Raw genomic sequence first — 15,398 nt, 5'->3', positions numbered from 1 at the left:
ACATTCCGGCACGGTTCGCGACAAACCCCACGCAGCAGGTTTGGGGAGTTGTTACTTAAAGTGGACTAACCACTAGGACCTGGTTGTTAATGATTTCATGTCTAAAAGATGCAAGCTACTGATTCAGACCTCTTTATTCAAGTACATTTGTAGCAGCAGGTTTGGGGAGTTGTTACATAAGAGTGGACTAACCACTGGGACCTGGTTGTTTATATTTTCATGTTTAAAAGATGCAATCACTGCTTCAGACCTCTTTATTTAAGTACATTTGTAGCAGCAGGTTTGGGGAGTTGTTACATAAGAGTGGACTAACCACTGGGACCTGGTTGTTTATATTTTCATGTTTAAAAGATGCAAGCACTGCTTCAGACCTCTTTATTCAAGTAAATTTGTAGCAGCAGGTTTGGGGAGTTGTTACACAAGAGTGGACTAACCACTAGGACCTGATTGTTAATATTATTTTTATGTCTAAAAGATGCAAGCATATGCAAAATGACGTGATAAGGTCATTCTCGCTCGGGTATTCTCCGATGGGCCGAACCGCTGTGGAGTTTAGTATTTAGTGCCTTCCTTACAAAACGTCGTCTGCTTCGTTTTGTTTGACATATCTACTGCTTGGTGGCGCCCTTCCCCACTCTTGGTTTTGCTCTACACGTCGTGGTTGTGGGGGGAGGGGTCTCCAAAAAGAAACGTGTTGTGTTTTCCACTTGATCCTGAAACAAGGTGAGTAACGTGAACCTAATGCAGTAAAGAGGGGCACATAAGCTGTAGCTTCAAGCCTCAGCATCAAAGTAAACCAAAGTAAGTAAGTTACTTACTTTGGTTTACTTTGCGTCTTTGGTGCTGACGCTTGAAGCTACAGCTCACTTTTATGAATATGTGCCACTCTTTACTGCATTGGTTGGGTCATGGAGGAATAACCTCCATGGTTGGGTTCAATCATGGAGGAATAATTCCTCCATGATGGTTCAATCTACTCAGTTTACACAAATAGAGGATCAAATAGAACTAGGAGGTTCGTTCCACTATTGTCTCCCCGAACGTTCGAGGACTAGCGGAACGACCTATGCAATCTATCCCAGTTTACGAGGAATGTGAACAAATACTTTCACTTTTTCTTGTTTTTCGTTTTCTTGTAGCATTCACCCCAGGGGGCCTAAGCAGTTGTGTTGGTGACTTTTCATTAAAACAAAACACTCTTTCACAACAGACTACAGAAATTACGGCAAACTTTCCTAACGTGATGGCAGAGGAAACAGCATTAGGTTTCTCATCATTGGTTGGTGCCAAAGTATCGGACGGTCTGCTAAGCTTGGCTATCGCAGTCGGGAAGGACACTGGACTATTTGATGTCATGATTTCTTTCCATCAACCCAAGACTTGTCAGGAGATTGCAGACGCTGGCAAGTACAAAGAGAGGTAGAAGAGCGAGTCTGACTTTTTAAAGGAACATTACAGAATTGGTAATAAACAAAAATCGTGAGGACCACAGATTTACAGTAAACTAACACGGTCTAATGATGATGATAAAAGAAAACATCCCTTGAAATATTTCTGTCTGTGGATGAGAAATAAATATTCTAATTTCATTGTTCATTTTTGTTTTGGTATCGATGCAATGCAAAATTTGTAATGTGTTTTCCACTATTTTCTTGTGATCCAGAAGGCCGATCGATCTCAAACTTCTACAGGTTTGTCAGTTTATGTATATGGTGGATTACATAAAGGCTTACACTGCCAGCAACTTATTTGCTGGCAAAACCAATTCTTTGATGTTCCTAAGGAACATTTTTGAACCTTACCTTTTATTAAGAGATCAAAGCAGCTGCTATGGCAGCCTACTACTACTTTGCTTTTGGTAGGGGCGAGATAAACACATGCTGGTGAGGATTCGAACTGCCTCTAGCAACCGTGGCTAGCTCGGTGGTCTAGTGGTAAGGCATTGCTCTAGCATTAAGATTAATGCAAAGGTTGTGGGTTTAAATCCCACCGGAGTGATTTGCCTGTTCGCAGAACTCGGGGAAACTACTGAGTATTTAGTCCTTTATACACGTTTAGTTTGTGTTTGGTGAGGCATGGAGGGTACCAAAATGTACATTTTTTGTACTTGCACTTTTCAAGGGGACACCAAGGCGTGGAGAGTTCACCCAAGTTCAAATAAAATTGACGTAGTCAGTTTCCTATGAGATAGTGTGTGCAAATGTAGTGGATGGAGTCGTCACAATTCAATTACTTTCTTTTTCTTTGTTTCTTTGCTTGGTGGTCAGGTATGTCAAAGAATGGCTAGGAGCAATGGTATCAGGAAAGATTGTCTCTATGGATGTCTCTGCAGAGAAATACTGGATTCCCAATCATCACAAGTGTGTCTTTCAGACTGGAAGTAAACTGCATAAGGCAGTTGCAGAAACGCTTGGTGTGCCGATGTTGTGTACGGCATTCTATTATCTGATTGAGTGCTTTAAGCTCAGCGGGCCCAAAGGTTTGTTTCCTACGCAATACAGTGGGTTTTGTGCCACATCACGCGATATGCGCGGCGTGCACAGCATTCCCTTAGAAGGAGTTGAAAGAAATCATTTAACAATTATAATTTTTGCATTTTTTTAAATACTTTTTTCACATGGTGAAGCGAGGGCTTAACTGTAGTCCAGTCCGCTAGACTGAGCTCAACTACCCTCCATAGCGCCATGTACATTTCTTTTAATTCTTTTTGAGTGCAGCCTTCAAATCATGGTAAACTTATAAAGTAGTAAGACAACTTTGTATATTTACTTCTTAACAGAAAAACTTGAGACTGAGAACCTTTGGTGATCCAGAGGTTTCTGTTTTTTCTTCTATTTTTTGTCTCTATTGTTTATAAAGTCATTTTCAGTGTTTCTGAAAATTTGTGAACAAGCTGTTAAATGTCTGTCGCAGTGATAGCGCAGTGATAGCGAAACACCTCTCTGGCAAGACTGACGCGAGACTGCTGTGCTCGCAAATACAGTCCCGTTTTATGAATGTTGCACTGACTGTATGGAGACTCTAAGCAAGTATCTGTCATCCAAATTGTCGGAGTCTTGACCTATTTATAATAAGTAAACAAGGTTGAAATTGTGACATGTAATGATTTTTCTTTTTTGGTTTTCAGGTGTTTCTCTTGCTAAATACAGCCAGTTTAATGAATACATTAATGGACGGAACTCCATATGGTTCAACCACTTCCTTGTTGGAAGCCTCATTTCAAGTGTTCCTGGACTGGTCAAGAAACTTGGTACAGCAATTGACAATGTTTCTACTGTAATAGTTAGTAAACAACATAGCTGCCTAAACAAATCAAAGCCCCACCCCAACTTGCCCAGAAAGAAAGTGTTTATCAGGAACTATCTGTAGTTAGTTTTTGCTTTGTTGTTGCTTTTACTGTGCAATGTCTCTTAAAACAAATGCAACCCAAGTTACTCCAGTTTTTCTGATTTTCGCTTAAATATCTTTGTAAGAATTATTATCTACAATTGCTTTTCGTCCATACTTTTGTTTTTTTCTTAGAGCAAGGAATATGTGTCTTGGATGTTGCATGTGGTGAAGGAGCGGCAGCCATCAGTATGGCCAAACACTTCCCTAACTCTCAATTCATCGCCTTTGACTTTGATGATTCTGCAATACGTACAGCGCAGGGTAGAGCAAGCCAAGAGAATCTGACCAATGTCCAGATGGTATGCTGTGACGGTGCGGCCCTGCCGGCAGACTGGACAGGGAAGTTCCAGTACATCTTCAGTCGGTCTGGTATCCATGATCAGCCACGAGCTAGCCTTGGTTTGAAGGAGCTCCACCGAGTCTTAGCCAAGGATGGCGCTGCGTCAATGTTAGAACCAAAGTGCCACTCCAATATTGCAGATAATATCAACACTGATGGTGCTTCAGCACTGTATGCATTCAGCTTGATGAATTGCTTACCCTTGTCACTAAACTGTGAAGGGAGTGAGGGACTTGGAGCAGCCTTTGGGATAGAGGTCGCAACCTCGATGGTACAGGATAGTGGGTTTGTGGTTAAATCGGTTACTGATGTCGAGGGTGATGGCATGATGCATATATATTGCCAGAAAAAGGAGGTAAGTAAAGGATTGTTTGCTGTTAATTTTTATTTATTGATTTTAATTTTTTGTTGTAAAATATCCCCCCAGAATATTATAGTCTTGTAAAGCTAATCTATCTACCAATGCGGTGTACTGAAGATGTTTGAACGAACAGTAACGTTTTAAGACAGTTTCTCATTTCTTTTCTGTTTTGAATAATGAGACCAAATTATGTAGCACCTTATAAATTGAATTGAATTGAATTGAATTGAATGGAATAAGGGTTAAAAAAAGGAGATGCAGCCATCAGCAGCCACTGCTAGGAACACCGGGGCAAACCACTTCTGTTAGCAAGTAGTGTAACTGAGTTCTTCTATGTGCATTAAACAACACAAAGGACTTACGCCTTAGAATCCCATCCAAAGGATGAAGCAATAATGCTTTAAAGTGTCTTGCTTGTGGAAACAAGTGTCAAGACTGAGACTCGAACTAACATTGTGCTGATTAGAAACACCAGAACTTGAGTCTGGTGCTCTCAATCACTGGGCCACAACACGCCATAAAATATAACAGAGTATTAATGTACAACAGATATTGAAAAAAAAAAGGTTTGTTTATTTGCACAGAAATAAAAACTGTTTAAGTTTACAGAGTCCCTTATCTTTGGATTCTTTGCTTTCTCATCAGGCGGAACCAACAGGCACTGAGGAGGAAAAATCTAACAAAACTCAAGATGTGAGTCTGGATGACCAGGGTGAAGAAGCAAAAGAGCTTGCCTCTCTCATCGAGGCCAAGTCATGTGGTGCTTATGTCTGTCTGGCCATCGCTCTCGGGATGGACACTGGACTATTTGATGTCATGATTGCTCTCGCTCAGCCTAAGACGTGTCAGGAGATTGCAGATGCTGGCAACTTTAAAGAGAGGTACACGTTAATCCTAAACTTAAAAAAACAAAAACACTTTCGCCTCATATCTGCTGATTAGGAAGTAACTACTCAGGCATGTGATTTCTCAGGGTTTTCCAGATTTTACCATTTTCTTAAAAATCCCCTTGAGTCTTCAAGTTTTATTGACAGAGTTAGAAACAGTCACCAAGAGGAGAAAGAATAATGTCCACACTGTGTAAAAATCTGTAGTTTTGTATTTCTGGTGATGCACAGAGAGTCTGTAAATTAAATTGTAGCATCTGGGAGGCTCTTGGTGTAGACGAACCGAGGCCCACAAGACATGTTTTTGGAGTGTTCACATCATCAGGCTAATCCCGTCCCTGACTATTACTAGTAAACTTTTGTGTACAACTATGTATCTCTTTTGGGAAGAGTTAGTCTGAAAAGAGCTTTAATCGTTGTCTTGATGATTTGAGCGGTGTACTCTGCTCGCCTTCATAAATAAAGTGATAGTAAAACAAAAATGTAATCTTAATTTTTGGTTTTTACCCAAACACCGATGTGTGTTAGCACTGTATACTCAGTACTTTCCCGAGTCCTGTGAAAAAATATCACAGGCATGTTACTCGGCTGGGATTCAAACCCATGACCCTTGCAATTCTAGAGCAGTGTCTTACCAACTAGACTACCGAGGTTGCCCGGCAGCTAGAGGCAGTTCGAATCCTATGTTTCGGCAGCGGGTACCGCAGCGATATAATAGATATTAAATTTGCATCGGGGATAAAGACTATTAAAATTTTGGTTTTTACCCATACACCGATGTGTGTTAGCACTGTATACTCAGTACTTTCAGTGAAAAAATATCACAGGCATGTGATATACAGTGCTAACACACATCGGAGTATGGGTAAAAACCAAAAATTAATATTCTTTATCCCCGATGCAAATTTAACATCTAAAAATGTAATCATTGCTAGATAAGTAAATATCATATGGGCTAAAAACTGAGCAGGAGAGTATAACCAGCAATTTAATGAGCTTGGCAAATTTGCTTTTACAGTGTGCTTAATTGTTCACCCCAAGTCCGTTCAGACACCATATTGGGACCAAATACTTCATTGTGAACTCCATTAGTGTTTGATGATCATTTGGCAGGTATGTACGAGAATGGCTCGGAGCCATGGCATCATCGGGAATTGTAAGTATGGATACATCTGAAGAGAAGTTCTGGGTATCGGAGCACCATGTCCCTGTCCTACAGAGGGGAGGCAAGTTGAGTAGGCTGGCTATGCAAACACTGTGCATCCCTATGCTGTGTGAGGGATACAGGAGTGTGGTTGACTGCTTCAAGCTGGATGGACAACAAGGTGCTTATTTAATGTTAAATTTACCAACCAGACCACAGAGACTGCCTGGTAGTTAGTTAGTAGACATTTGCTCTAGATTGACAAAGGTCCTTGGTTCAAATCCCACCCGAGTAATTTGGTCGTGATTTTTTTTTTCACAGAATTAGGAAAAGTACTGAGTATACAGTGCTTAATACACATCGGTGTAAGGGTATGCAATAAATAATAAGGTGCCTATTCATGTAGTTCTTGTATAAGGGAGAGACATTTGTTCCTTGGTAAAAAGAGTACCTATACTGGGGGAAATGTAGCTTTACACTGGGGCATTTCAGTCTTATTTAGTGCACATATCTAACAATAAGGTACTCATGGCGCTTGAACAAAGAGAAACATCTGAAGACAAGTTTTTACTTTTTGTACTTTTGTTTTATTATTTTATTATGAGAAATAAAAAGGGGTGCGTTCGCTTAGCTTCCCTGGGTCGACCCGGTGTGCTCATCCAAGTGGCGTATTTTATTTCTTCTAGTACGAACGCGGGCACTGATAATACCTCACGTTCGTCCTGGTAAAAGTCACCTATTTTTTTTCAGGATGAATGTGTGGAGATATTTACCCACGTTCCACCTGGACAAAAAAATACGCACCATCACGTGACCTCTCTCTTGTGGTGACGTCAGAGCACCTCGGGCGAGCCCCAAGTGACCCGCTTGTTGGATAGGGTCACTTGGGGTGGAACGTGGGTAAATATCTGCACACGTTCGTCCTGAAAAAAAAAAATAGGCGACTTTTCCAGGACGACCGTGAGGTATTATCAGTGCCCAAGTTCATCCTAGAGAAGAAATAAAATACGCAACTTGGATGAGCACACCGGGGTCGACCCGGGGAAGCTAATCGATCCCACCCGTTGTAGCACCTTAAAAAGGTGCTGCGGTGCATTCAGCAGCCACTGCCCAAAACCACCTCTATGGGGGAAATTTAACTTTCTAATTGGTAATTTTAAGGGGCACTACTGCTATCATAAATTAGATGAAGAATCCAAAAGAGTAAAGACAACAAACACCGTATTCTTTGGCCAAACATCCAAGAATTTTAGCTATGTACAGTTATGCTTTCACTATTCTTCACAAACAGTTTAAATGTTTTTGGTATGTTGTTTTTATGTATACCCTATGTATTGTTGGTATACCATTTGGTTTTACAAATTGATGAAAATTATTTGTTGAAGGAATACGATGCCTTGGATTGGTCGAGTTGGTCTTTGAAAAGTGTTTGTAAGTGTTTGTTATAAAATGCATATGGGTAGAAAGATGTTGTAAAAGTAGAATACAATGATCTACACAAATATGCCTCGAAATTGTACGGTTTACCTTTTACCTTTTTATGGGAGTCAATTTTCCATAAACGGCCGACCCTGTTGGTTCGCACAGTAAAAGGAAAACCACGCAATTTCGAGGCAAATTTCTGTGGATCATTGTATTCTACTTTTAGAAACCTCTCTTCAACCATATGCTTTTTATTAAAAAAAACGGTTACAAACGCTTTTTATAGACCAACTCGTCCGATTCAAGGCAATTGTGTTCCTTTAACTTAACAATAGTAGACACTAGGCATTAAACATAGCATGCAGTCTCTGTTAAAGCTGCCAATTCTAAGCTATGCTATTATATTAAAGAAAGTGGGTTTGATTTCTCTAACTAAAGTTTGAATCTGTTTTACATCCTAAGGTGTTTCTCCAGGAACATACAGTCACAGTAACCATTACATCAACGGCAAGAACTCAGTTTGGTTCAATCACTTTCTGGTCAACTCCTTCATTCCAAATGTTCCTGGGCTACAAAAGAAAATGGGTAAGGTCATGAGACTATCCTGCTGTTAGTGAAGAGCAGAGCAACGGTGTGGTCTTAAATGACCAGTTAAAACACTGCAGGGTCATGGCCGTGCGATAAAGGACTGAGCCATATCGCTCAGCCAGGACCCTGCAAGTTTAAGACCAAGTCGCCACTCTTTTGTTCCTATCCATAGATACCTTCCCATCCAAAGTATTTAAAGTCTTAAATGACCAGTTAAAACATTGCAGGGTCATGGCCGTGCGATAAAGGACTGTGCCATATCGCTCAGCCAGGACCCTGCAAGTTTAAGACCAAGTTGCCACTCTTTTTTATCCATAGATCCCTTCCCATCCAAAATGTTTAAAAGCTTTAAAAGTTGAGAAAAAATTTGCAGTTCAAGCCCCAATTTGTATGCAAGGTGTTGAGCGCTCAATAGCTTCTTTTGCAAGTTTCAAACTTCATGCAAACTTCAAACTTTCCCCGAGTTAAAGAGGGCGCTTTTAGATTAGCTTGGAGTGCCCAAATTTCACAGCCCAATTTCAGGGGGAAGTTTGATTTGAATACCATTGTACATGAGCTAGTTTTAAAACAAATATATATATAAAGAAAGGCAATAATTATTTTAAAGCAAATATAGTAATTTCTTAATATATTCAATTTGTTTTAAGTCTAGTTGGATGTGTACATTTAACCCCCCCAAATATTTGTAATTTTTTCAGAGCATGGAATATGTGTCTTGGATGTTGCGTGTGGTGAAGGAGCAGCAGCCATCACGATGGCTAAACACTTCCCTAACTCACAATTCATCGCCTTTGACTTTGCTGATTCTGCGATCTGTACAGGCCAAGAGGCAATAAGCAAGTCAAATCTGACCAATGTCCAGATGGTATGCTGTGACGGTGCAGCCCTGCCGGCAGACTGGACAGGAAAGTTCCAGTACATTTTCAGTCGGTCTGGTATCCATGATCAGCCACGAGCTAGTCTAGGTCTCAAGGAGTTAAACCGAGTGTTATCAGATGACGGCATCATGTCCGTATTAGAGCCAAATTGCCACTCTAGTATCAGTGAGAACATAAACTTACCTGGTGCTCCAAGTCTGTATTCATTCAGCTTAATGAACTGCTTACCGGTGTCGCTCAGCTACGATGGAAGTGAGGGCCTTGGGGCATCGTGGGGTCGAGAGAAAGCAACTGTTATGCTTCAGCAAAGCGGCTTTATAATAAAAATTGTTTCTGGTGTTGAAGGTGACAAGAATATACATTTTCTTTGTCAGAAGTCGCTGTCAAACTAACTGCAACAATGTTATTCTGAAAAGTTATATTTTAAATTTGAGCTCTTGTACACTGCCATTATCATTGCATGTTTATTTGTAATTGTCACTTGCCAAAAAACAGGCACTTTTTGGAAAATAGGGAAATGACATTGTAAGTTGAAACAAACTGAACACATCAGCCATGATGTCAACGTGACGTCTTAAACCACAGCTTTGGCTCTGGCGTGGGCTCAATTCATATAGCCTGAAGTAAAGAACGGGCCTCTTAAAGGCAGTGGACACTATTGGTAATTATCAAAGACTAGCCTTCACAGTTGGTGTATGCATAAAATAACAAACATGTGAAAATTTGAGCTCAATCGGTCATCGAACTTGCGAGATAATACTTACTTACTTAGCTGCGTAGGACTGGGTGTCCCTTGGCCTCCTTTGATAACCGTCCCCATTCATGTCTACTTTTAGCTAAATGTTCTGCCTCATGAAGTGGCATGTTGGTGTCTTCCTGGATTTGCACCTTCCAGCGCAATGGTGGGCGTCCTTGTTGGCGTGGAGTGTTGAAGTCATTGTAGTAGACCAGGTTGGGTAGCCTATAGGCTGGCATTCTGACGACATGGCCAAACCAGTTCAGGCAACGTCTGGTCACTACAGCTGTTATTGTTGTGTTCATGTTAAGTTGCCTGCGTATTTCTCGATTTCTCATTGTGTCTCTTAATGAGACACCTAGTATGGAGCGGAGGCATCTCATCTCAAAGACTTCCAGTTTTTGTTTGGTGGCCCTTTTTTAGAGTCCAGGATTCTGAACCGAATGTTGCTATTGGGAGGATGAGCGATTTGATCTTGAGATGTCATGGTTTGACCAGATGGTGTTTTTCAGACGACCAAAAGACCAGGCTGCAAGCCTAATGCGCCTCTTCACGTCTTCTTCCACAGATGGAACATTGCTTCCTAGGAGCACAAACTCCTGTACTTTTTCTATGGGAATGCCGTTGAGGGTGATGTCTCTCGGGTCGTATGTCATAATTTTGCTTTGTCCGGTTCATCTGTTGCCACTGGAAGTTTCTCGAAAACAAGATCCAGTAGGGTGGTGCCCTTTACACACGAAGTTGTGTGCATTTAAAGTGGTTGATTTTGAGAACTCAAGTTCTAAATCTGAGGTCGCAAAATCAAATTCGTGGAAAATTACTTCTTTATCGAAAACTATGGCACTTCAGAGGGTGCCCACAACCTCCAACCTCTCCCCATTACTCGTCACCAAGAAAGGTTTTATGGTAATAATTATCTCTCAAAAGCTGGTGCCGCGATTTTTAGTCCGATTCGTTCATAAACACAACTACACACGTGCAAGTTACGTAAATACATGTACTTTGCAGTATTTTCCCAACTTCCCAACAACGTGGTGATATTGCTGGCGTAGGGAATTTCCCCTACACACAGCCTCGCGCCCACTGCAGTTCATTCTCCTAGATTGAAAGTACAGCACGCTGGTAACGGTGACGGCAATAGAAAGGCACATCCACGGGATCGGTGATGGTAACTATGGGATATCAGAGAGTGATAACTATGGGCTGGCAGCGCTGTACATGTGAGAAGCATTACAAAACATGCGTCTTCGCTGCGCTCGTAGTATACGCATGGAAAACAGTTTCAATTTATTGTAGGACACTCAACAAAAAAAGCTTGGCCTGTGTTAAACTGCATACACCGATCGAGAGGGTTTCGCCAACTCGGTAAGCGGCAAGAAAGTAATATAAATACTCGGTGCTTTTCAGCATCAGAGGCAACAGAAATCGTATGCAAGCACTCCGGGTCCCGGGCGTGTGCATTGAACCACACAATGGGTCGTCCGTTGTGAGTTAAAACCGGATGTCATTCTGTCCACACACAGTGTTAAAAGATAAACCCGAACCGGGTTAGACTTAGACCATAGAGTAAGGACAGAGACCGCCTCGCTGGACGGTTTAAGTTTTGGGGTTTAAACCCGATTCGGTCTAACTTTATTTGCGTTCACACGCACAAAAGTTGAACCCGAACCGGTCTAAGTGGACTTAGACCAACTTACGGCGTGTGATTACTTTTATGACACAAGTGGAGACTGCGTAACTTTGTTTTTTAAACATGTTTTGTATCAACATTTATACAACTTATAAATACCTTACGGAACATCTGCTTGAAAAGTAAACACAAATATATTCAGGCTCAAACATTTGTAAATCAAATGGGGGGGGGGGGGGGGGGGACAGGTTGCTCAGCACGATAACTTTATTACGTTGGTGGAGGCTACAGTTACGTTTTTCTAAAAATGTTTTATACATTTTGGGGTATACTTTTTTTGGGGGCCCGTTACGTCAACATCATTTTTTTTTTTATGCCTAAAAGAATAATCGAATTTCTACAATACCGCCATTTTCTTGTTATAAAGCATTTGTAGGGGGACAACCCAAACAGAACAAATAATTAGGAAATGAGACAGTTGTGGTTCAAGACACTGGACACTATTGGTAATTGTCACAACCATGTCTTTTCACTTGGAGTATCTAACATGCATAAAATAACATACCTGTGGAAGTTTGAGCTCAATTGGTCGTCGAAGTTGCGAGATAACTTTGAAAGAAAGAATAAAAATAACTGACACAATAAAGAAAATAACTGGTGTGAAGCAATGTCTCCTTTACTGACAATGGGTTATACTGATTCCTTATACTCTCTTGTTGATTCAATTCCTTTTAATGATTCGGTCCACCTCTCATTTTATTAACACAAGTCTTAAATCACGCCCTGTCTGACCTGTTCTCTGGAAATGCTCCTTCCTCACCACAGCCCGCCAAATCACTTCTATCAACTTCGCAGCCTAAAAATTCCCACTGTTACGGCCTGTGGTCAGCACATGCTGTCCATTATCCCCACACGCGGGGATCACGCGTCGTGCACACACCGTTCATGTGCCATGCACCGCTGGTAAGAACTCTGGAACTAGGTCGACAATTGCGCCCCTATGCGACTGTTTCGCCACATTACCCCCACCTCAGAAGAAGGTGATGTGTCCTCAAATCATTGAAAAACTACCTTAGCTCAACTTTACTACCAAAATTTGAATAAAATGTTTGTTTTTCTCCTCAAAACTTTGGCAAAAACTCTAAACTTTAGACAAAACACATGCACTAAATTAGCGAGGCTCTTTGCTTTTCAAAAACAGTATTAGTTAAACAAAAAACAAATAGAAAGTTTTAAAACTGTTTTTTAACACAAAACAAAATGCACTGGATTTCAGGTTTCTTCCCTGATCGTTTCTCTTTAAAATAATCTTTTAAACAACAAGTTTTCAAACAACAACTTTAAAACTTTTCTTTATAAAAGATAACACTTAGAAAAATGGAACAGTTAGGTCTATTTATAGCTACACTTTAACTAAACGCGACACGGCGGTTCCTTGATTCCAATCCAGAAGTTCCTTGATTGTCCGTATCGATAAGAAGGCTGGCGATCATCAGTCATCCGCTCATCCGGCTCCATCACTAGGACTCGTCTGACAATTGGAGGACTGGTATGTGCTATCGTTGATGTACGAGGTCCCACAGGGTTGTGAGGCAGGGACAGTAGTTGCAGGGGAGTCTCACGGGGGAAAGGGGCACGGTCAGTTGCTGCAATAATGGGTCTCGGACCGGAAAATGGAAGCTGTTGTATGGACTGTTCGGGGGAGGCTCAGAACGTCAATGTCTCTACCAGGTGCTCTCGGCACTTCACCTGTCTTGTTGAGTGACGAGGACTGGTTCTTGTGGACATGCTACCAGTGTCTGTCTAAATCATGCTTCGTATACCTACAAGAAGCTTCTTCGGCCCTCTAACATGAGAACGGCTTCGCTCCCGAACCTGGCATCGGCCACATTGGTCCATACTTGAACGTAGAGTCCTCCCACACTTTAAGTTCGGGGCCAATTGCATACAATTATTGTGTTAAATGTGGCTGCTGTTGTCCTACTGGATCATCCCTTATATTCCTGAAGCGTGGAGGTAGTTCATCAGATCTGGTGCTAACTACTGGTGGCGCAACCATGACATGGCTCTTTCTAACCAACGTGTTAGCAGGCTCAACCAACCTACTAGAAACCGTCATACCACCGTGCTCAAGACTTCCCGCAGCATCCTTCTTGGTCCAGGGAGGAATTCCGACTGTTTCTGCAAGTCTAATCCCAGCAGCACCTAACTTCAAAATGAAACCACAACACCCCGGTGCAGCACACTTCGATAGTCGTTCGTCTCGCTCGTAGTGTTTGGCATTGATTGCCTCTCCCAGTTATCTGGGGAACGTTTACACGCACAAGCAAGGCATTCTCGACATGGCATCGGCATTTTCATGCTTGCATCCGGGTCAGTGCTCTATTTTACGCATACATCCATTTGCAATCCGTCTACAGCAGCAACATTTCCAACTTGTAAATCAATAATGCAATATGCCCGTCTTTTCCCCGGTGCATGTTCCTTGGCCCTCATGTGTACATCATCTACTGCTCATGACCCATTCGGCCACGACTCTTCTCTGGCAAGTCAGGGTAGACTTGGTATATCAGTTTTCTTATCTCCTCTGCCGACTCATCAAGTCTCTCTGATGGCTTCTGCTGTCGATGATTTCTCAATCTGGCCCTGTTCAAGTCCTTCCCGCCTGAAGGATCCAAGCGACATTCTAAGGCATTGATTAGTTGCCCGTAGTCCTTTCCTTTGGCTTTCCGACTATCCATGTCGCTGACCCCGTCAAAAAGTAAAGTTAGGAACTGATCGTTGTCTCGGCCATCCCAACCATTTCTAGTGGCACACATCTCAAAGTGCTTCAGGTAGGGTTCCCACTGTATCTTCCCGTCATAGGGGTCGGGCTTGATGATAGGACTCTTCGTATACCCTTTGGCCGTTTCAGCTGAAGCTCTTTGTTGTTCTTCTGTTTGTCAGCCACCCACACTAATGACTCGTTGTGGTGGCTCTGCTTTTCCACTTCCGGATCCTTGTGGGTCCCATCCATTGGAACCACTGCCATTGGAGGAGACAATCCGGTTGTGTTGCCTTCATCATCCCCTTGTCCACATGCTTGGTCACTTTTAAAGGAGCCGTTGGCTTGTTTGGAGTCATGATTTCCCCTTGTCTTGCCTGACAAACAGTCCACTGGATCAGCCTGCCCAGTCCCTGTCCAACCTTTGTCGTAAGCGTCTTATCATCTGACCGAAATGTCTGGGTTCATCTGCCAAGGGCGACACTGCTTTATTATCATCATCAGATGGTCCATATCCAACCCCATGAGCTCTTTGTGTGGGGCTACTCTCCTTCAGCTGTTCATTCGACACAGGGAGGGCCCTTGAACTATCCGCAATGTGTCGTTCTGGCCCCAACTCCCGGCGCATTCCGTCTGCGTCCCATGTCTGGGGTTGACTGCCTGAGAAGTCCTTTAGTTGGGGCTTTCCCTCCATGTGCTGACTTGATGGACCTTCATTTTCCCCTCGTCTAGTTAGTCAGTTCCACAGCATCATTTACACTTTGGGCTGGATCGTGGTCTATAGCAGGGGTAGACGCTACGTCCTTGCCAGTATTTGCATCCCTATTTGCACGTACGTTGGGCTCATTTATTGTTTGTCTTGGAGACATGTCTTTGAACTGCCTTAAATTGTGCCTTAAACTCTGTGACAACACTTCATTCTCGGTGGAAATCCATTCATACTCCCTCTCCAAGGCATGATACAGTTCAACTTCAAGGTGGAGTATCTTGGAGCAACCCCGAATGAATTTGCCCTTTCAATTGTAGAAATGTGTTTAATGAAACATTAAACAAAAACTATTTCAAATCTCTGGTTTCTCCGGGCGGTTCTGTTTGCGTCTCCGGGCGGCTCTACGCCTGTCTCCAGGCGGCTGTAGTGTCTCTGGGCGGCTCTACGACGTCTGTATCCGGGCGGCTCGACGGGCGTCTTTGGTTATCTCAAGTGCCTCGGTTTACACCACTGGCAATTTTTAGAGACTCTTTAGTCCCCGTCTTTCCC

General features: G+C 42.3%; 1 protein-coding gene across 1 annotated transcript; it reads left to right on the top strand.

The window, feature by feature from the left end:
* Window positions 1-652: 652 nt before the first annotated feature.
* LOC139952464 (uncharacterized) lies at window positions 653-11,573 on the top strand. The gene is made up of 9 exons (XM_071951603.1): window positions 653-723; window positions 1,140-1,419; window positions 2,268-2,479; window positions 3,128-3,250; window positions 3,523-4,085; window positions 4,737-4,972; window positions 6,092-6,303; window positions 8,007-8,129; window positions 8,831-11,573. Exons 2-9 carry the CDS (start codon window positions 1,244-1,246, stop codon window positions 9,400-9,402), a joined length of 2,217 nt encoding a protein of 738 aa, XP_071807704.1. The 5' UTR covers window positions 653-723; window positions 1,140-1,243; the 3' UTR covers window positions 9,403-11,573.
* Window positions 11,574-15,398: the final 3,825 nt, after the last annotated feature.

Source organism: Asterias amurensis, chromosome 2, assembly GCF_032118995.1.
Source record: "Asterias amurensis chromosome 2, ASM3211899v1".
In the NCBI taxonomy this organism is placed as follows: Eukaryota; Metazoa; Echinodermata; class Asteroidea; order Forcipulatida; family Asteriidae; genus Asterias; species Asterias amurensis.
Note: the sequence above shows the minus strand (reverse complement) of the source record. Positions and strands in the feature narration are given on the sequence as shown.